The sequence below is a fragment of the Pectinophora gossypiella genome, chromosome 26 (genome assembly GCF_024362695.1).
Source record: "Pectinophora gossypiella chromosome 26, ilPecGoss1.1, whole genome shotgun sequence".
NCBI lineage: Eukaryota > Metazoa > Arthropoda > Insecta > Lepidoptera > Gelechiidae > Pectinophora > Pectinophora gossypiella.
Window position 1 is genome coordinate 2,805,106 of NC_065429.1, and position 22,892 is coordinate 2,827,997.

The following is a 22,892-nucleotide window of genomic DNA, read 5'->3' on the forward strand; positions in this document are numbered from 1 at the left end:
CGTTGGTCAGATACTTTCTGGGTTCTGTTTTTTTTTTAATTTTATGTTGAATGATTGCGATATCGACGAAATACATGATTTTCAACAAGAAGGCGTGTTATACGCATTATAGAACATTACAAAAATGTCCCGGTGTTAGGTTTGGGGTGTTAGTTTCCTAATGGCTGTGAGGGCTGGTTATCTGAGGCGAAGGCTGAGAATGAAACGTCCAGAAGTAGGCACAATTCACTGAATTTAATTAAATTCGTACAAAAAAGTGTTCACATTACAGTAGTTGAATGGAGAGCAAGAACGGAAGGGAAGTGACAAAAGTGTTGTCACACAAAAAAAAATATAAATTTAATGTTGGGGATGCCAACATGCTGCGGCCACAAAAGAAAGCTTTAGTTACGAGCAAAGTACTTTTATACAAAACAATTAGTACAAAAAACCAAAATTCTAATGACTTTAAACATTATACAAACAATTCAAAGCCAAACTAAACTGTATGGCAAAGCAAAAGCTAGCATATTAATAACAGGTTTGTTATTGACTATAAATTACTTTACATAACAATATTATAGTGACAAACGCTAGTGGCTTTGAACAAACACAAATCTATCAAACAAACTAAACATTTTATGAATGAAATTTAGAATGTTAATTTATTAACTTGATAATGTGGTCGCATATAAAACGATATAAAAGAAAATCTAGTAACATTTATGCCTACAAATGGTTATTATGACAAAGAAGTTGTACATTTGTAAAACATAAGATTACATTTTTTAAAGAAAATGTTAAATGACAGCATTCAAGCATGTAAGATACAAAAAATAATTATCAGTAAGTATGGATGTACCTATTGACATAACATACACCATGACATAACATACAACATTGTCCTAGTTCAACTTTAGTTACTTAACTATTTAAAAACTTTTACACCTAATCATCACAAAAGAAAAGGATCAATTTGACACAGTCATGCACTAAATAAAACTTTACACATACTCATTACAAAATAAAAGGAATATTTAAAAATATGCCATGTCCAAATTGACTTAATAAACATAACATACGTCCTTATCATAACATACCTACAATAGGTGGCTTAATAAACTTAATATCTAGTAAATAGAAAGGCAATAACGTTTATACTTAGATATTAAACATACGCATGTTTCAAATAAAAGAAAAATGTATGTAGTACCTACTGACATCTGCACTTGACAGTACATACTTATTATTATTAATTAAAAAGACAACGCAGCGAGTACGCCTGCACCTCGGGAGCACGAAAATGGTATACATTACCCAGCCTAACACTTTAGAAAACAAGGTATAATAATGTGTATACTACAAGGAAAAATGTCTACATTGTAAATAAGAAAGTAAATTGTATAATGATTAAATAAGTTACATTATGAACTTTATTTAATTGGTAATACACATACGCGAGTTATAGATCTCGTATGGGTATTCCCATTAGCTGTTTTAACTTCTACCGCACGAACAATATTATCAGAGCCAGGAAACAACTTAGTCACCCTTGCCATAGGCCAATACAAAGGGGGTGAATTGCTTTCACTGAGTATTACAAGAGAACCTACTTCTATATTAGGCATTACGTCTGTCCACTTTGGACGTGATTGTAAAATATTCAAATAATGTCTATTCCAAACTTTCCAGAAACATTGTTGCATACTAGTACATATTCTCCAGAACTTGAGTCTGTTCTGAGGTATGTCTGTTACATCTTGCTCTGGATAGGAATTTAAAGCTGTTCCAATCAGGAAGTGGCCTGGTGTTAAATAAGAATAGTCATTAACATCATTTGATAACGGAATTAAAGGCCTGCTGTTTAGAATAGCTTCAATTTTACATAGTACAGTATGTAACTGTTCATAGGTTAACAATGCCTTCTGAACGACTCTTTTCATGTGGTGTTTCACACTTTTAACACCAGCTTCCCAAAGACCACCAAAAATGGGCGAATAGCAAGGAATAAAATGGAAATTTATGCCTTTTTGAGATGCATATCCTTGTACCTGTGATTGGTGAGCTTTGGAAGTCTGTAATTTATAAAAGTCATCAAGTTTGGTTTTTGCACATTTAAAAGTGGATGCATTGTCACAGTATACGTCTGTAGGAAGGCCTCGACGGGAAATGAAGCGGTCAAAACAGGCAAGAAATGATTCTGTTTTTATATCAGAGAGCAATTCTAAGTGTACTGCTTTTGTAACGAAGCAGACTATGACACAAATATAGCCTGTTGATACGACAGACCGACGTATCGTTGATTGTTTGACGCTTATCGGGCCAGCAAAGTCAATACCGATTTTCTGAAATGGACGACATGCATTCACTCTGTCATGTGGTAAAGAACCCATCAGTTGTTGAGATACATTCTTTTTTAATTTCCAACATACAATACACTTGTGTATGACCTTTTTGATTTCACGAATACCGTTAAGCAGCCAGTATTTTTGATTCATTGATGAGAGAACAAGTCGCTGTCCCGCGTGAAGGTTTTTCTCATGCTCGCTTCTAATAATTAACTCTGTTACTCGGGAACCTTTAGGCAGGACAATGGGGTGTTTTTGAGAATAAGGAATATTGGCGTTATGCAATCGGCCACCTACCCTTATTAAACCACTGTCATCAATGAATGGATACAAGGCCTTAATATTACCCTTTACAGTATTATTACATTTTAAAGAATATAATTCGTTTTTCATGAACTTTTGTTGTTCATATCTTAATATTAAATTTAATGAGCTATTTAATTCAGAACTAGATATGAAATTATGTTTTATTTTATCAGTTTTTGTGCGTGTGTTACTACAGAAACGTAAAATGTAAGCAAGAACCCTTTGCATTCTATTTATATCTGAATATTTATCAAGAAAATCAAGGTTTATGTCTGCCTTATCAGAGAGAGTACAAACCATTGCACTAGAGAACTCAGAGCTCCTTCTCACCTCGGGTAGACCGTCGGCCGTGTACTGCTCTCGTTGGGGAGCAACATACTTACTGTCATGGAGGAATAAAGGTGCTGTCCACCACAACTGGTTACTCTCGAGCTCATGGGGTAGGACGCCTCGGCTCAGGCAGTCGGCAGGATTCTCGTGCGTGTTTACATATGCCCATGTATACTTACTGGTGAGCTGGGAGATCTCCTTTACCCTGTTTGCTACATAAGTATTTAATTTAGCAGCATTAGTCTGTATCCAAGCCAGAACAATCTGTGAGTCGGAGTATAATACAACATTGTTAATGGTCTTTTTTAATGAGAGTGTATCATGCACTCTGGTGATAAGCTTCGCAAGCAGCAGTGCGGCATTGAGCTCCAGTCGCGGCACGGTGAGACTCTGTTTGATGGGGTTGACGCGAGACTTCGAACAGAGTAAGGAAACATTCACATTACCTGTTGAGTCAACCACACGCAGGTACACACAGCAGCCGTAAGCAGCGGAACTCGAGGCATCGGCGAAACCTATCAGTTGCAGACATGTTGCATTTTGTAAGCAGACATAACGATTGAAACTCATGGGAGCCATAATTGAAAGACTTTCATAAAACTCACGCCATAGCTTTCTTAAATCATCGTTAAGTATGGAGTCCCATTCAAGACGTGCTTCCCAAAGCTTTTGCATAATGACCTTAGCACTTACAACGAGCGGGCCCGCCAAGCCTAGCGGATCAAAGAACTTACTTATAAAACTGAGTACTTCCCGCTTAGTGTCAGGTATGTTAGTGCCTGTATTAGGCGCAGAAAGGGTAAGTGTATCAGACTTAATGTCATAATTAACACCTAACGTTTTTATACATAAATTAGTTTTTTCTAAGTCAATAGAGTCGAAATACTGTTTGTCTGTCGGTATGTCGTGCAAAGCCTCAACTCTATTAGAAGACCACTTATGTAGCTGGAAGCCTCCCAGGTCCAGAAGCTTGCAAAGTTGCTCTTTCGACTCTATCAATGCGTCTAAGGAATCATTGGTAGCTAAAATGTCATCTACATAAGTTTGATTCTTTAGAATGGATGATGCTAATGGAAAATCCTCTGCATATCGATCAGCTAATTCTATTAAGCAACGAGTGGCTAAATACGACGAGCTTTTTAGCCCATACGTAACGGTATTTAGCTGAATACATTCAACATTGTTGTCTGGCGAGTCACGCCAGAGAATGTTTTGCAATGGGCGATACTTTTCATTAAGACTAACTGCCCTAAACATGTGTTTAATATCAGTGACAAATACATATTGTTCGAATCGAAATAGAATTAAAATGTCGAACAATTCTTTCTGTACTACAGGACCATTTAAAAGCAAATTATTAAGTGACACTTTTTTATTTGTTTTCATTGAAGCGTCAAATACAGCCCTGCATTTAGTACTTTTCTTATCCATTCTTACTACAGGATGGTGGGGCAAAAAATAAACTGGATCTGAATTTAAATCATATTGTGCAATGTCAATTTTAGATCCATGTCCCAACTCTAAATATTCATGAATGAAATCTTTATATAATTTCAATAAAACTGGATCTTTATGCAGCCTATTTTCCAAATTATGAAATCTCTTTAATGCAAGGTACAAGGAATCTCCCAGAGTATCATTGACAGAGTCGAGAGGCAACTTTAATGGTAAGGCAACTTCAAATTGGTTGTTAGTTAATTGTACATTCTCTTGAAACATTTGCTCACATGCTTCGTGCTCTGACACTTTTTCTGTGAATACCTGAGGCACATCTTCAGTCTTCCAGAATAGTGACATAGTGTCGTTAAGATCAGAATCACACGTAGTACAAAACAAAGATACCACCTTCTTGTTTGACTTTGAGGGGTGAGCAGGAAGGCTGGGGAGGTTACCCGCTATGACATGGCCAAACTGGGTGCTGAGTAGTGTTGGTGTAGGTGCAGACTGTGACGCATTAGGTGCTGAAGGTGCAGGCGACTGGATGGAGACAGGCTCATGTTGCAGTAACACCTGGAAAAATATGTCAGCTCCTATTAATATATGTATGTTACTCGGCTCATGAAAGTCTTTGTCAGCAAGGACAACATCGGGGGGCAATATAAAATTACTCATGTCAACCTTCTGCTGGGGCAACTTGGTTGTGATCCTGTCTAGAATGTAACAAGACACTTGTATATTAAAGTTTCGTACAAGAGAATGTATTTGAAGTGGCACATACTGATTTACATTACTGACAGTATTGCCAATACCTATAACACCTGACTTCTGTGTTTTTGTTTGTAACTGCAGTAATTGTACAAGCTCAGCAGTTACAAATGATACTTGGGCACCACTGTCAAGAAGTGCTTTGACATGCACTTCTGTACCATCTTGTGCATAGAGCTTTACTCTAGCTGTAGGTAGGAGTACCTGTGTAGAAGAATTTGACAGCAGAGTGACTGGAGTAGGTGCTTTGTCCTCATGCAGTAGTGTGTTGTGCTTCTGCTTGCAAATGGAGCACTTGAAGAAGTAACGGCATGGTCTCTTTGGATGACAGGTAAGACAGATCTTGCATATATTATGTTTTGTTGTAAATGTGTGTCTGTCTGCAACATTCAGAAGTTTAAATTGGGCACAAGTAAATAATTTATGTGCAGACTTACAGAGTAAGCATGATGGTTGCGGCTTGGTCATCACGGGGTCTGCAGCTGAACGCTGGTCCTTCACAGCTGGAGGCTGATCCTTCACAGCTGGAGGCTGGCTCTTCACTGCTGCAGCTACCATCCTCGCCGGTGCTGTCTGCTTCTCATGGAGTGAAGAAGGCCGCTCTGAGTTCTCAAGTGCTAATGCACGTTTCTCTAGAAAGGTTATGAGACATTGAACGGTTGGTGTATCGACACTCCGCACCAATTGAAACTCCCTATTACATAAGAAATCTAGTTTCCGTAGTAACACACACAAAATGATTGGGTCCCACTCTTGTACATTACAATTTAAATTTTTTAAAGCAGCTAACTGTTGTTTTACAATTGAAATAAACTGTCTAATATGATGAGCAGTTGACCTTGAAACTTGTGGGATATCCAATAACATAGATATATGCTCATTTCTGATTTTATATTCATTGTTGTACCTGTCATTCAATATTTGTAAACTTTCAGCATAACTTTCACTGACCATAGGCAACATTTTAATCAAATCTAATGGTTCACCCCGCAGAAAAGTTCTCAGATAATAAAGTTTCTGTATTTCTTGTAAATGAATGTTGTCATGCACCATAGAATTGAAAAGGCACATGAAGGTTCTATAATCTGAGTACTTTCCCGTAAAATGTGGCACTGTAATTTCAGGTAACTTAGTTGGCACATAATGACGAGAACTATTTTGACTTTGACTTTCGTTAGACAAAGAAAGTGAGGTTAATTGTTTAATAATCGTTAACGTGTGCAAGTATTTACTTTCGACAACGTCTGAATCCTCTTTATCACTGGGATCAAAACCCATAATCTGAAAATTACATTCTTCATAACGGCTGAACAAATTACGAAGTCGTTCTTCTTTAACAAGAAGGGCCTCCCGTGTCAATTGAGGTTCAGAAGTTGTGTCTTTTAATTGATTGTATAATTTAGTAATTGAACTTTTGAGTGAGCCTCTTTGCCTGTTTAAGGTGGATATATTATGGTCAATTTGTTTACCTGATGACAAATCCGTTTCCATTTTGCAAGTTGTAACGCAGCTTTTTCTAGCACAACACAATAATATATAAAAACTAGTTACGTAGATCTTAAAAATATTACTAGATCTAATTATAATTAGTCTCTGAAAAAATATTTTATTACGACGTGGCACGAAACAAGGTGAGCAATCGACGCGAAGAAGAAACAAGATGGCGATTGGGCGTCGGCCGGAAGTCGTCGGCGGCAGGCGCGAGCGCGGGTGTTCAACGATGCACGCAGAATTTCGCGACCTCTTGAATTCTTGATTACGTCCCTAAACCACATATGTTTATGGTCGAGATTACCTTCTTGCTTGATTGATGTCGTGTCACGTAGAAATGTTCTATGCGTAGAATGTAAAAATGATGACGCAATAGAAAATAAAATGGATGACTCCCGTTGGAAAAAAGAAATGTTTTCTTGCAGCTCACTGACTGAATGTAAATTTATGGCACTTCACGCCGCTTCTTCACGTGGCGAATCACGTCGGTTGTCCTTGGCGTATGGTTTTACTGCTCAAGGAGTTACTCGTACGAGATTTTTTAACTGCACACGTAACACCACTGCGGTTGGCTTCGTTTCTTCGTCCTTTTCCTCAGTCTTTTCGAAGGACCAATGTTAGGTTTGGGGTGTTAGTTTCCTAATGGCTGTGAGGGCTGGTTATCTGAGGCGAAGGCTGAGAATGAAACGTCCAGAAGTAGGCACAATTCACTGAATTTAATTAAATTCGTACAAAAAAGTGTTCACATTACAGTAGTTGAATGGAGAGCAAGAACGGAAGGGAAGTGACAAAAGTGTTGTCACACAAAAAAAAATATAAATTTAATGTTGGGGATGCCAACACCCGGTTACTTTCTTTTTTACAATACAATACCAAATCAAGGAAGTAATTAAGTACTTAAAATAAGAGAGATGAGATTATATTATAAGTACACGGCAACTAGTAGCTTTATCGCTTAAAGCGATTTTTTCCAGTTCTATGACCGGAGGCCAATATATCTACTGTAAGTTAATTAAGAAGTTATTTTTACAAACGTATACAGGCTGTTACTGACATCGTAACGAAAACTTTGAGGGGTGATTCATACAATTAACATAAACTGCCTATATCCGTCCCACTGCTGGGCACAGGCCTCCCCTCAATCAACCGGAGGGGGTATGGAGCATACTCCACCACGCTGCTCCACTGCGGGTTGGTGGAGGTGTTTTTACGGCTAATAGCCGGGACCAACGGCTTAACGTGCCCTCCGAAGCACGGAATCATCTTACAATTCATACAATTATTCTGAGTTAATATCTAGTGAAGTTTTCCGTCGCAAAAGTATGGAATTAAAAATAATTAAAAAAATACACTAAAATTTTTATGAATTTTCCGACAGGCAATTCCACCTGATAACACTCAGACTTATGGTCTGAATCATGTCACTAACACCCCGTATATTATTATTCCCGTATACATAAACAGCCTATATACGTCCCACTGCTGGGCACAGGCCTCCCCTCAATCAACCCCGTATTATTCCCGTATATTAGTATATTTTCTGGCCTACATCATCCCACTGCAGGGCAAAGGCCTCTCTACCTTTCCTCCACTCCACCCGATCTTGGGCTTTGTCTTTCTAAGATGTCTAGTATGCATCCACCTCGTCACGCCATAATTTATTTCAGCCGAGAAAAAAATAGACGATATAGGCCATCTTATTATCGAATTATATTTGTCAACATAATTCCCGTGGCCCAAATCTGAGCCATTTATAACGACAACGTCACCACATTTATAAAATGATGCAAAGTATTCATAGAAAATCCACTTTCCAAGTTCATTTAAAAATATAAGAAGGTATATTCATAGCTCAAATAGAGGTGTTTTCATTGTCGATTGAAAGCGCGGACGGTAAAAAAGCTGAGCAGTTTTACTAAATAGATTCAATTTTCTCTGCGTGAGTTTTGCATGTCTTCTGCGTGAGTGAGCGTGAGTTTTTAAAGTTGATGACCAACAAGATTATACCCCAAAACCCTAATTTTCCCTAAAAAAGTAGCAGTAGTTTTAGCTTGTTTTTTTCGAACAAAATTCTGCTTAACGTTTTTACTATTCGCGTTTTTTATTATCACGACCCTGGTGTCAGGATTAATATTTAGTTATATTATTGGGTTACGATGAACCAGTAAGTTATACAGGAAAGCAGACAATAATGTCACTTAGAAATAAATTTAAAGAAATTAATATTTTAACTTTGGCATCACAATATATCTTTGAAAACTTAATATATGTAAAAAAACATATAGGATTATTTGCAAAAAATAGCGATCGGCACATTGTTAATACCCGGAATAAAAATAAACTTGCTTTACAAGTCAGTCGATTACATAAGATTACTAAATCTTTTAAGGGGCAATGTATACGTTTTTACAATACGATTCCCATTGACATTCAGAATTTGCCTTTCAACTGCTTTAAGACAGTAGTTAAACAAAAACTTTACAAAAAAGGTTATTATAAAGTTAGTGATTATTTAGAAGATAGGTATGAATGCATGGGATTAACTGTCTGAGAACTGATATTAGGCAGCTAAATTACTCAATTGTATATCAATATTTTATGTTTATTTTTATTTTTTCAAAGAACGTCTAGGGCCCTGTGCCGAAGTTTTTCTTGCAGCTTCTTTTACCCGGCTATACAGGTTGTGAGAAGCTGCAGTAGTTTTAGGCGGATGAGACGTTCGTTATGTAAAAATTGACGATTCAAAGTGTAACTATGTTACCTACTGAATAAAGATATAAAATTTAATTTAATTTAATAGTCTATCGTTTTAGAAACTTTTACAACATACCCGTGCTCATAAGCAATAGAAAATATCGCATTAAAATATTGAAGTCCTCTATCATTTGTCTACTACTAAACCGAAATTGTTATTTAAAAATACTTTGTATACGAAATAAATTACCTCCGAGTGGTCAGCAGTATCATAAAATAACAGTTTCAGTTGAATATTTTGTGATTTTATGATCGTTAAACCTAAAAGTTTATGAGTTATTAAGCCGCCAACGTAGTCACGAGATGTTTTAAAACTGGGACAATGGTTAACAATTTTGTCAATTTTTTGTTTCTTTAATATTTTTTGAAAAAAAAATATGGTAAGTACAATTATTATATCGTGCCTCCAGATTTTCGGAAAACTAAATATAGATAGCGACTGTTTTTGAAATAATCACTTTTATTTTTTGTTATTTTTCATGCTACTTATTACATTATATTGCATGCTACTTAACCTAAAATTTCGCACTTTGACATTGGAAATTAGAAAATAAAACAATCTGTATAAGTATTTCGTTTTTCGAAAATCTGGAGGCAGGATTGTACAAACTAAACCCAGCCAAAAAAAATATTGAATAATAATCAGCCCGACAATTAGGCTATGATGCTCCAAATGTTTTTAGGTCGCATTATACCTTTTCCACAGATCTGGTTACCTAACCTGAAAATTTAACTAGTCTGGTTTTTACAAAAGCGACTGTGCCTGTCTGACCTTCCAACCCGAAGGGATAACCAGCCCAATACAGGTTAGGTCACATACTTTTGTAATAATATTTATGGATTTCCTTACGATGTTTTCCTTCACCGCTGAGCAAGTGATACAAACATTAATTCGAAAATCATTGGTTCGTGCTGGGATTCGAACCTGGGACATCACAGTGAGAGTCAAGTGTTTATTCATCTGAGCTACCACGGCTCTACGTTTTTGGATTAAAATACAATAAAAAATAAGTACCTGGTACGGGAAATATCCAGCGCATTTTTCTTTACTTTTCCAACGTTGATCGCCAGCGTTTCCTTTCAGCTATCACCCATATTCAAAACTATGCCTCGGTCCTCTTCAATGGACTGTGACAATATCAGCCCTTGCATCTGAACTCAAGCAGAATTTAAAAATAAAACCGGTCCTCCAAAAGAACACTAGGCAGCATGGTCTTATGATCTGAGCCTGACCCTCAAATGGGCAAAAGGAAAAAAAATAACAAGGCATTTAAACAGTTTTTCCTCATTATATTTGGCCTAAACATAGTAAGTAGGTAAAATAATTTAAAATCAAATGTTTTACCGAAAATGTTGGTCGGTTATTTTAGAATAAATAAACCTAGTTTTGGATAAGCTTCAGTATAAAATATATTAGATCGATCACTGAAACAATCCTCTAATAAATTAACCCAAAGGAACACAAATAAATGTCGATAAAGTTTTTGCCAGCTCTAGTTTTTAAAATAACTATAAAACTATCTTGACATATGCAATGGCGGGAAACATCATTTTTTATACGTTCACTTCATATTTTGTCATCATAAATTAGCACACGTAACATAGGTACCTATTATTAAAAAATAAGTGTTTTTTCGTTATGGTAGCTGGGTTTTGGCATTATTTTTGGCCTACTTTTTTAATTTTATAAAAGTATTTACGTAGGTAGGTATTAAAAAATCTAAGTATTATGTTTGCATTCGTGCTAAGTAACGTATGGGATTGATTGTGTAGTAGCATGCAGTACAAGTATACAGTTAAATATATACGTTTATTTTAAATTTCCCTGCAGACATGAGAAAACCTAATCTTCCTTTGTCAAGGTTACGTCAGAGATGTCAATAGATACACTGATAAATGCGTCTACATAGTACATATCGGCTCAATAAAATATATATCCTTGTAATTATAACTTATTTTAAAGAAAAAACTTTCCTAACTAAAAGGGAAAACTTAGCATTGGCGTAGAATTTTCCCCAGCATGCTACGAACGCCTCGACTGCGCGACGGATTATTGATTTTACGTGAAATGCTCACTGCTGTGTTCCCTTAGCTCAGTGTTTACTAAAATCAACGAATATATTTCTATTGTATTCAGTAGTCTCACTATATTTTATTCATAAAAACGACATAGTTTATTTTTCTTCAGTTATTGGCTGCATAAACTGCTGCAGTAAAAATAATACTTATCGAAAAAATAAATAATTTATATACATTTTGAAAGAAGAATGCGAAATTAAAACTAAATGCCAGGTTTTTTAAAGTACAAAGCTAAACCTATAATTTAATAAAGAAAAATAGTTTTTAAATTACCTAATCGTCACCGGCTACTTCATTAAAAAAACTGCAAAAATTACCCAAAAATAATCACTTGTCTTTTTTAACACAACGGATGTTATAAATGTTGTAAAATAAACATATTTTTTGTATTTTTGGGATCGTGGACTAGATTTCACGAATAATTTGCGAGGCCCATTTTCCACGGACAAAGCGGTCACTTCGTCGCGCGCTGAAAGGAAAACTAACAGGGTTGCCAGGTGCCTGAAATAAAATACCTACTAACAAATTATCGTAATAATGAACAAAAATTTACAAAAATAATGTTTAAATAAAGGCAGATCAATGCGTGATGCCTTAATGCGGGTGCATGTAATCGTTTATATTATTTCTAACAAAAACAGGTCTCACACATGCTCTTAAAAAAATAAAAATGTTAGATGAGAAAAATTCTTAAGTTTGTTATTTTTCCGACGTCAACACTGACACCGGCACTGAAGTGACATTGGTTGCGCATTGCTGCTATGCGGAGGTATGAAAACATCACATATACCTATAACACATTTTATATAATCACGCTCTATCCCTTGCGGAGTGGATAGCTACCTATAACAACTCTCCATTGGTTATCTACTTGACTGGAAGCGATTCTTGTTAGCCTTTTCTGAGAACGTGTGACTTAGACTTGTATTGTTACGGGTTCAAATCCCGGCTCGGGTTAAACATAATAACATATTTTGAACTCGTGTATCCCTGTGATGTTCTTTTATTTTCCGCTCCCAGTCCAGCTTATCATAAAGCATAATAGGTACTATGCAATTACTTTTATTATCATAGTAACTTACTAGGTACTATGTAGTAGGTATGTTGTGTTTATGTGGGGTGTTCTTACTAGAAAAAAAAACTGTAGTTAAATCTTTGATGAGTGCTTACCCCAACGGGGAATAGGCGTGATCTTATGTACGTCTTCTTCTAATGATTTGTCCCCTATTCTCACTCCTCGCGAACCTCTGTTGGTTTCTCCTTGGGGTATAACGGGGGCTCGCATGGCTACTGCTCTGTAGTAGTGCGAAGCTCCTGCATCTCTTCAGCCTCGTAGCTGTATGGTACTTACAGCGGCTACACCCTGGAAACCAAGGTACTCCGTGGGCTAAACCTAATGAAGGGGGCTGTAGTGTATAGCTAGATGGTCGTCTCTCCAAATCGTACCAAAGTCTGTGTCGGTATGGCAGGCGAGCACCGTCGATAGGCAAACGCTTCCGGCTGCCATAGCGACACAGCCGGGCTCTGCAGCGCGCCTTAAAGGGCGCACGTTGGATTCTTTTGCTCCCATGACCTGGAGCTTGCTCCCATAACCTGGAGCTTGTTCCCGTGACCTGGAGCTTGCTCCCGTGACCTGGAGCTTGCTCCCGTGACCTGGAGCTTGCTCCCGTGACCTGGAGCTTGCTCCCGTGACCTGGAGCTTGCTCCCATGACCTATAGATTGCTCCCATGACCTATTATAGCTTGCTCCCATGACCTGGAGCTTGCTCCCATGACCTGGAGCTTGCTCCCATGACCTGGAGCTTGCTCCCATGACCTGGAGCTTGCTCCCATGACCTGGAGCTTGCTCCCATGACCTGGAGCTTGCTCCCATGACATGTAGCTTGCTCCCATGACATATATGTAGTTAAATAAAAGCCTCATTATTTTTCATCATTTTTTTATTTGATGACCTTGTTACATGGAAAAGTCCATTTATAATAGAATGTACATTTATGTTTATTTTAAATGTAATTGAATGTCTATGTACAAAATTAGTAGTAAGCTTACTTGCAAAAACAGTTGCTCATTTTCTATTTCTAATATCGGATATTTTTTATAAACATTTGACGCGCAACATTGAGCAACGTAATCATGAAAACCAACCGAATCGCACCAATCAGAAGCGCTGACGTAATGCCATGTCGTGATATCCGCGCCCTGTGATTGGTTGAAAATCTGCCATGGCACGCTACATGATTTTGATAACCAATCAAAGTCAACGTTGACTAAAGTTGCGGAATGTTGCGAATCATCTGATTTTATCAATGTCTTAAACTAAACATTACTTTTCGGGACAATTTCTTTCAGTTTTATATTTGAAAATATTATTTAGTTATTATTTTATGAAACATGTTTTTCATTTTCAATATTCCTCATAAGACTTCGTATCAAAAGTGGATGCAAGCTCTGCTCACCCCATTACGAAGTAAATGTATGTGTATAAAAGAAACATCCCGAAAAACGACCTAAAAGAATGCAGTACTGAAATGAAAACAGTCACTTATATAATGGCCCCGATTCCGGCAGACACCTCCTAATTTTACTTTAAGTTATACCTGTCATTTTCTTATCCAAGGAAAAGGAAAGGGACGGATGATTGACAGCTCTTAATTTTAGGAAGAATGTGTAAATGAATTAATAACCCGGGCGAATTAAAAAGGTATCTCGCTGGTATGCAAACCGTTTGACGTGTACTGTCAACATAATTCTGCCGGGTAAATGACCAATGTGAAATTTTTAGACGGTTGTTTTAGATTTGTGCTTAAAATTGACGTGTGTTCCATAAATTTTATGCTTATCGATTACCCGTCCCTTTCCTTTTCGGCGGATAAGTAAATGACAGATATAACTTAAAGTAAAATTAGATGGTGTTTACAGGAATTAGCACCAATATCACGATAAATACATTGATGAGAACAGTTCATAATAAATAAACATAAAATTTGTAGTACGACATTAAGGTCGGAATGAGGTATTTCTCAGGCTACGTTCACTAGAGGCAATATAGATGGCGTTATAAAGCTTTAACGAGATAATTAATGATTTTCTCATTACAAATTACGGATACAAATTACCAAAATACAATGTAATGGCAGAAGCTAGATAGGTACAGTCATGAGCAATATAATGTACCCACTTTAGGACTCTGTCGCACTAACATATTTGACATTTAGTGAGACTTACAGTTCAATTTGTCAAAAAAGTAAATGTGACATGGTACCAAAGTGTATACATATTAATGCTCGTGACCGTACCTATAAAAATAATTCTTCTTCTTTGCGAGTCGATGGCGATCAAAGCTAAATTTTTGTCTTTATTTTGATCATTATAATAATGTATTACAGTAAATAGTTTTATATATGCTTCTGTCATTAAATTACATTTTTGAATAACTATGTATCCCAGCAATGAGAAAATAGGTAATTATCACGTTAAAAGTGAACAACGCCATCTATCGTGTGTTTGGGGAACGTCGATTGGAAAGTCCCTCATTGATGACGACCTTTTTTGAGTGCTCTAGTTCGAATTTTGTTTATTTATTATTTTGTTTTATTTTAAAACACCCCGCGTTTTAACAGTTACTAGTCTTTCTAACATTACCTTACTCACAGGCACAAATTGATACCAATTTTTAACTCCCGAAAATCTCATTCCAATTCATGTGAAACGGATAATCGTATTATTTTTCCGATGCGTATTATTATCTTCTATCGTGTGGGTTGTGAGGTGGAGTTCCACCCCTGTACGTATATATCAACCCTGGTGTCAAGGTTACTATTGAGCCGCCAAAGGCCCCTGACACGGCTCATGTAACGACTACTTACTTACCAGTAAGTAACAACCGGGACCAACTGCTTAAAGTGCCTTGCGAAGCACGGACCATCTAACTTTCGGACAATCTGGTATTCTTATTATAATATTTGTTGTTTTAAAGCTTCCTCCGTAAAAACTTTGTTACGAATCTTTACCATTTTATAACAAAATATTTTGACTACTTGAGGACTACTCACTGGAGTCGAGCATATCATACTGCCAGTAAAGTAATGCCGTCATGCCTTACTGGAGTAAAAACGAGATATGATTAAGGCGCCGTCTCAGAATACCGATTTCGAGCCGAGTTCCTGAAGATCGCCTCAGCTGAGGGCGGACTCAAGAAGTTCGACTTAACATCATAGAAAAACTGGTGTACATGAACATTTTGTACTGAAAAAAGAAGTTAATGGCCCCGATTCCTTAAGACACCGCCTAATTTTATTTTAAGTTATACCCGTCATTTTCTTATCCATCGAAAAGGAAAGGGACGGATGATTGTCAACAAGTTAATTTTAAAACGAATGAATAACCCGGGCCAATAAAATAGGCATCTCCCTGGTATGTAATCCGTTTGACGTGCTGTCTACTTAACTCTGTCGGGTTATTGGCCGATGTAAAATTTTTAGACGGTTGTTTTATTTTTCTGCTTAAAATTGACGTGTATTCCATAAATTTTATGTCTGTCGATTACCCGTCCGTTTCTTTTTCAACGGATAAGAAAATAACAGGTATAACTTAAAATAAAATTGGATGGCGTCTGCAGGAATTAGCACCAATATCATGGTATAAAAAGACCAGGTATGCTCAGTCCTATGACAAGCCGCCATTGCTAGCCCATTGATGTCGTAAGTGTTACCATTCAATTGGTATCTCCAACATTCCAAGGACGTAAATTTTATTATTGAAAATTATGTGAATTACTGACTAATGTATTTAATTACTATTATTTGTCACATATATAAAAATCATTAAAACTGTACGTAAATCTTTTGCTAAAAGTTCAAAATTTCCTTGCAAAGTAAATAAAAAACATTGGACGTGGGTAATTTATTTTTTACGAATTGGCAACACAGGGTTGGATGACGTCAGCTGGGCTAACCTCTCAGAACAATAACTAAAGCATAGAAGGAAGGCTAAAATAGCAACAGAACTCTATAATTCTGCTCTACTTTATCTTACGGAACCGGCGTAATGTTAGACAAAGACGCATATACAAAAATTGTTTCGTAATTTCGTAGGTTGTCACAAGTTTTTCATTGCCTAGTGTTGGGTTTCACTTTAGTAATATGTCGATAAAATTAAATTTACTTACAATTAATGTCGATAAATTTTTTTTACAAGATTTCTTTTTGTAGGATGCAATTATCTTCTTCTTGATGAAAGGAGACTCTGTCTCTGATAGGTAAGTATCTAACCATTTTTGGATTATATTGTCTGGTTTATATTAGTTTGGAGCTGCAGCTCACATTCAGGAAGGAAAGAAAATAGCCAACTGTTATCGTTTCATCGGTAAGTATTTTGTAATATTCGAATTTATTTATGATGTCATCCGCCGTGCACTGGTGTCGATCGACGTGCCGTGCAAATTGGAACCGCCGCCGCCGGGTCTAAGCCGCACAGACGGTAAGAGGCCCGATGGGGTCACGCCATAGACATAGAAAAGAGTATGGACTGGAAATACCTACAGAAAAAACGTGCCACTCTGTAAACATAAAATGGCGGTCTTTACTAGGGGCTACAAGCTGTTTCAATACTAGGATTACCATACTCGTACCTACTAGATATAGCATTATACTTTAAAAAATACGGCATACAAGTATTCATAAGAGAACAGAAAGGGAAAGTAAAAGGTAGGTAGGTGGTGTACTGTATCTTTCGTGTAAAACTTGTAAGTATTGTATGTTGTGTGCAATAAAGTATATTTGTATTTGTAAAGGAAGGTTTAGTCAAGATTTATCTAAGTCGCTTACACAAATCTATAACATTCATTACATTCTTTATTGGGCGCAGTTCGTATCAACCTGGAGTGTTGGAGTAGGAGTAAATAAGAACAGGAGGTAAAATGAAATATAAATTAGATCGTAAATCTGTTCATTTTCATTAGCAAGTATTTATTTCACACGTTATTAATTATGTACATTATATTTACAATAAATACAAATTTATTAATTTCTAAACAGTGTCAATTTGCTTAGAAACTGTCTTTGTGACACCCTGTCACATTGTTTTTTTTTTTCATTAAGTCGTTTGATCTTGAGGCGGGACTTGTTCAGCTTTTCTTTTAAATTTTTCATCTCGTCTTCTTGAACTGACTGAAATAAAGTTTAATAATAATGTTAAAATAGTATATGTACAAAATAATCTATAAAAATAAAAGTAAAATATATCTGATTTAAGTGCATTGTGCAGCTGGTTGAATTATACACTCTATATATGTATATCATATTAAAAATATAAAAAAAGAAAATTATTTGATATACCTTTTCATGTAAATCCAGTCGACACTTTTGGATTTAATATCTGAAATCAAAGATAATAATAATTTACTTATATAAAACGTGTACAACTCATAATTGTTTAGACATAAAACAACTACAGACTTAGTATATACTAAGTTTATTAAGTACATAATAATATGTAGTTGAATGATAGATAGTATAAACGTGTTGTGATAACATGATACAAATATCTTATCTATCTATCCAGCAGTGAGATGATGCAGGCTAGGCTGAAATTTAAATTTAAACACCATTTCATCTGTCTGATCTATAATGTTCAATGTAGGAATAGCATCGTCTCGAAGACGCCTCCACTTTGAATTAGGAACACACATAAATGAATCCGCAGTAAAATGTTTCGAGCAAATACGGCTGTACTTATTTGGAATCCAATTTCGTCTATTAATGCGAATTATCCATTCTTTCTCTTTGTTATCGTCTACAGGAAATCTAAAAATTAAAAGTATCGATAATTTTAGTACATCACTATGGACAATCAACATAACCTCAAATCAATTCCGTATTCATCGATGAAACGTATAATATAATGGATATCTCAAATATTTTATGCTACAAATCTATTCAGCAAAACATATTACTTTCCTAAAATTGTTCAGCAGTTCACATTTCACTAGAAAATTACAAAAAACTTACCGATGAAACGACAGAAGTTGTTGGCTATTTTCTTTTCTTCCTGAATGTGAGCTGCAGCCCCATACCATACAAGACATAATGTCACACAGTCGAGACACTCAATTATTTGATATAAATAAAAGTTTCTTTCCATTTATTTGGAAAAATATTGTTAAATTATCACTTAAAACAATCTGAACACAAGACACTCGTAAACACAGTTGACGCGACCGTGTCAAATAGTTCGGTAAATATAAGTAAAATCTTCTTATGTATGTTACTATGTATTTGGCCGAGTTAAAATGAGTCCAATAGGTCCAAATGACATTTCATGTTGTGACAACCTCGGAAAAAATGAAGCAAAGAGCGAATCATTTGTCCTTTTCTCACTCATAGTTTGTGTCGTAAGCTAGAAGAGAGCCGGTTTATAGTTTCTGAATTCTTATTTTAGCCTTCCTTCTATGCTTTAGTTATTGTTCTGAGGCTAACCTTGAAATGCTAGCTGTCAGTTTTGATCATACCTGGGGGGCTACCGGCTAAGACGAAGCCGATTCAGATTGGAGCAAATCGAACATCGATTTGATTCTGTCGTACCGCGTAAACAGCCAAGATGGCGATCCCCGATTCGTGACGTCACATGAAGTTCGGCAAGCCGATTGAACGAATGATTTCAGTACTTTTGACACTAAAATCGCTACCGCGTAAAAAATCGAAGTTCGGCGTCTGAAGCCGATTCCCATTGGAAGTGTCAGTTGAAGCCGGGCACTTTTCAGTAACCGTGATCAATTTTAATTTCTTATTTTCACTGTTTTTCACCAATATTAGGAGCTATTTACGGTGGGCGACAAATTTTAGAAACATCTTAATCAATATAAATTGATATCGGCGTGGATTTTCGTGTTTAAATACCTAAATACAGTGTCATGGAGATAGTCGTTTTATGGGCTGCTGCGGAAGAAAATGTCTTCAGAATCTTGAGCAAATCGATTGCAGGATACTTCGAGAGAAAAGCCAGTATATACTTCTCACAGGTACATCTATTTATAACATTATTTCTGACAAGTGGCTCAATGTTTACAGAGGAAAAGTTGCTGAACTTACTAGAAGCGATTTTTGATCATTTCATACTTATCTATTTTGTTTTGTTTCAGAGAGTAGCTACATTGGTAATTTTAGATTATCAAAAGATGCATTTCGGACTTTGTATCATGACTTAGGACCATATCTGAAGGTCCAATGCTCTACAACTGTGCAATCGACTTTAAGGTAGGTGGTTACTATATTATGTTATATTTTACCTTATATTTTGATAATTAAAGTTATACTACAACATTACATGAATCCAATATAATATCTGTATGTTATAATTACAGTGACAAATGCCCTCAATCAGCCTGCAATCGTGAGATAATCTATCAAGTTTCCTCGGACAAAAACTGAGCATATAGAAGTCTCCAGAGGTTTTAATGACAAATTTGGATTTCTTGGAGTACTTGGATGCATCCATGGCACACACATTGCCATTATCCAACCTCACAAGTGGGAAGAGGCCTTCTTCAATAGCAAGTATTACCATTCATTGCATGTTATGTTGGTAAGAATCATGCCTTTAACTAGCTACATTTGTTTTGATTCTTATGATTGAGTCGCTAAAAATATTTTAATTTTCAGGTTTGTGATGGAGATATGTGCATTACATTTGTGATGCATCCAATGGGAGTGTTAGTGCTAGACTGCTAGCCAAGATAACCATATTTGGAACAACAGCACTTTGAGAAGGGAAAAGGAACATCTCCTTAATTTTAATATGTTTAAGTTCATTAAGTGGACTTGTGTGGTCCTTGAAATGTAAATTATGAAGTCAGTGTGGTGTAATCAAAAGTGGCAGATTTGTTATTCAATAATACAATATCTAAACAAACCTTTCTTTATTGACATCAAATAAACTATTTTCATTATGCATATTTATTTATTTTGTGTTATTACATAATTTGTTTCATTGCACCCCTCTCATTAACCAACCTATCTCTCAAGTAGATACATTTTTTCTAATCTTGTGTCCATTGTGCTTAATAAAGTAGTTTATCCATCTATCTTTAACTTGTAATAAATAAATCCATTTATTTTGTATAAATACAAGCTTGCGGGGCCTTATTGGACTAGACTATTTGTAATGTGTAATAGTATAGTCAAAAAAGCCCTGCGGGTGGATCAAAGAAATGTAATCAATTAGAACATACTACAAATATAATATTGTTCCCAATTCTTACTATAATATGGAAATATAAGTTAATTGCATCCAACATCTTCATCAATACACCTATACAAATCTTTTTATTAGATAGTAGTAGGCAAGGAGTGGGTGTATACATATAATATACACCTCTGCCTACCCCTTCGGGAATAGAAGCGTGATGCTATATTATTTTTGTTTCAAAATAGTTCTTGGTAAAATGATATCTAGTTGCTTTGTCTTTAATGTACTTTAATGTTACCCCTAGACAAACTCACTTAAATAACATGACCAAACTTAAGTATTTAAATTAAATACAACTTCACTTAAATAACATAAATGGAGTACTTATACTTTAGCTTAAATATTTTCATACAAGTTTATTGAGTACATATGTTTTTACTTAAGTATTTTAACTTAGTTTCTCTAGTGTCTTCGTTCTTGAGAATCGTCATGCTGCTATTCTTTAACCTGTAATAAATAAATCCATTAATTCATATAAAATACATGCGAAATATAAACAGTCACAATATGACAAAGTTTTTATGACGTCTATCATGTACATTAGTAATAGTCTTTATAGACTAGTTATAATCCTCTAGTTATTACTTTATTTATTTGGGTGATCTCGGCAAGGCAAAAATTTTGTAAAGTGGTCCTTCATGAATTAAAAGTTTAGGAACACTAGCCGACTCTAATGGAATGAAATACAATGTAAAGAAAATATTTTGGAATGTAATAAAGTAGCACATACAAAGGTATAAGGATATTTATATTTGGCCTTTATTCTTGCTATAGTATGGAGTAAAATATGCTAATCAAGGAGGTAAATTTGGGTATATAACATAATACAATCTTTATGCTACATCCCTGGCGGGGTAGGCAGTAAGGACAGACCACTAAGTGTCGTGATCCTTATAAACTTCTCCTACTTGCTCCAATTCCATACAATTTTTAATAAGTTTGAGTAAATTACCTTTATTGGTCTTCACCTAGCTTCCTCCAGCAGCAGCCGAAGCAACTCTGTTTGCATATCCGCAGCCTTGCTATTAGCTTCAGCAGCTGTAGCCAGCCAGCTTGTTAACTGCTGAAACAAGTCGCTCCTCCATGTCTAGCCTCCGACTCTCTAGATCTAGTAGATAGTAAATCGGTGATCTAGAAAAACAAAAAGATACATTTACAAGTTTCCAACAAACTATTTAAGTTGTTGAACAATGAATAGGTTCATTATGTGACTATTCTTTCTTGACTTGTTTCTTACTACTACTAGATTAATAATTTACTTACATTTCTTTCGTTATTGTTGTTATTGTATAAATTCTGAGAAGATAAAACTGTTGCATTCGGCGCGAATTCAAGTATATCAGCTGATATAACATAACGTCATTTTTCTTTTTTTTTTGCGTTTCATTACTTCAGTTGCAAAAGAAAAATCCGTCGTTGCATTTTCCTTTTGTTTTAAACATTTGTAAGACTTTACAAAGTGATTAACTAAAAATATTATCAATTAATAAAAATAACATACAAAATAAGTCTGTATTTTTTCATTTCATAATGATATAAAATATTAAATGTTTACCAAATGTCTCAACGGAACGCAAGACCAAAAGTCATTCGTTCAATCATGCGCCCCTCTAATATGTCTATTATTATCTATGGATTGATTTTCATCCAGATTGCAATGAACATCGGAAATTACCCGGTACCAAACGCCGAACTTCGATTTATCTGAATCGTTTTCAAGTCGCCGAAGTTCGGCAAATTAACAATGGTTAATTCAATGTACTTAGAACTACTTGTATATTTCATTTACCTACCCTTGATAACGCGCTGTATGATATAAAACTCACTACTTAGTGAAGCTGTTTTTAATATTTTATTATAAAATTTATTTAAAAAGAGAATGTGATGGTTGGCCAGTTAATTGTTCATTATAATTTATTAAAACTATTAAATGCACTTCCGTATGTCAATTAAAAGCGTTTTCCCATAAACCAACGTAAATAAATTAATTGAGTTATCGGATTCTGATAAATGATAACATATCGTAACCATTCATGCCGGAATCACAAACCGGATAATCCGTACAAACATCTCATTTTAACCACGTGGCGCGTAAGGTGATACGCACACTGTCCCGCATCAGGCTGTATGTTGCGTGTCGACGCACCTACGCACGTG

The 22,892-nt window shown here is 35.7% G+C and overlaps 3 protein-coding genes and 2 long non-coding RNA genes across 12 annotated transcripts in view; 1 reads left to right on the forward strand and 4 right to left on the reverse strand.

Annotated features, from left to right (window-relative positions):
* Window positions 1-12,238, reverse strand: part of LOC126378536 (protein quiver-like) — a 112,776-nt gene extending 100,538 nt beyond the window's left edge. The window contains exons 1-2 of one of the 5 annotated variants that reach the window (XM_050026966.1): window positions 11,766-12,238; window positions 10,429-10,565 (exon numbers count right to left, since the gene is read on the reverse strand). In XM_050026966.1, coding sequence (XP_049882923.1) covers window positions 10,429-10,453 — 25 coding nt within the window. In that variant the 5' untranslated portion in view covers window positions 10,454-10,565; window positions 11,766-12,238. Of the gene's footprint in view, window positions 1-10,428; window positions 10,571-11,765 lie in introns of all 5 variants that reach the window. The other 4 variants (XM_050026963.1, XM_050026962.1, XM_050026967.1 and 1 more) reach the window with 4 other exon arrangements.
* The window catches only part of LOC126378477 (aldo-keto reductase AKR2E4-like), a 305,847-nt gene that overhangs the window by 127,183 nt on the left and 155,772 nt on the right, over window positions 1-22,892 (forward strand). The window lies entirely within an intron of this gene.
* LOC126378332 (uncharacterized) lies at window positions 216-7,062 on the reverse strand. 3 transcript variants are annotated; one of them, XM_050026577.1, is made up of 2 exons: window positions 5,606-7,062; window positions 216-4,973 (listed from the first exon to the last, which is right to left on the reverse strand). In XM_050026577.1, exon 2 carries the CDS (start codon window positions 4,758-4,760, stop codon window positions 1,413-1,415), a length of 3,348 nt encoding a protein of 1,115 aa, XP_049882534.1. In that variant the 5' UTR covers window positions 4,761-4,973; window positions 5,606-7,062; the 3' UTR covers window positions 216-1,412. The 3 variants fall into 2 exon arrangements, with proteins under 3 accessions (XP_049882533.1, XP_049882534.1, XP_049882535.1); XM_050026576.1 differs by having other exon boundaries at window positions 216-5,800; window positions 6,638-7,062.
* LOC126378576 (uncharacterized) lies at window positions 13,415-22,455 on the reverse strand. The gene is made up of 3 exons (XR_007568099.1): window positions 21,688-22,455; window positions 18,968-21,182; window positions 13,415-16,446 (listed from the first exon to the last, which is right to left on the reverse strand). It is a non-coding gene; the product is annotated as an uncharacterized LOC126378576 (long non-coding RNA).
* LOC126378585 (uncharacterized) lies at window positions 16,777-18,958 on the reverse strand. Its single transcript, XR_007568109.1, has 3 exons — window positions 18,500-18,958; window positions 17,828-17,867; window positions 16,777-17,659 (listed from the first exon to the last, which is right to left on the reverse strand). It is a non-coding gene; the product is annotated as an uncharacterized LOC126378585 (long non-coding RNA).

Bases quoted from the DNA above. Each gene is read 5' to 3' on its own strand.
- LOC126378332 (XM_050026576.1), bottom strand. From the start codon at position 6,659: ATGGAAACGGATTTGTCATCAG. The intron at 5,801-6,637 runs GTAAACAAATTG...TAACCTTTCTAG, and splicing joins GGAAACGGATTTGTCATCAG to AGAAACGTGCATTAGCACTT.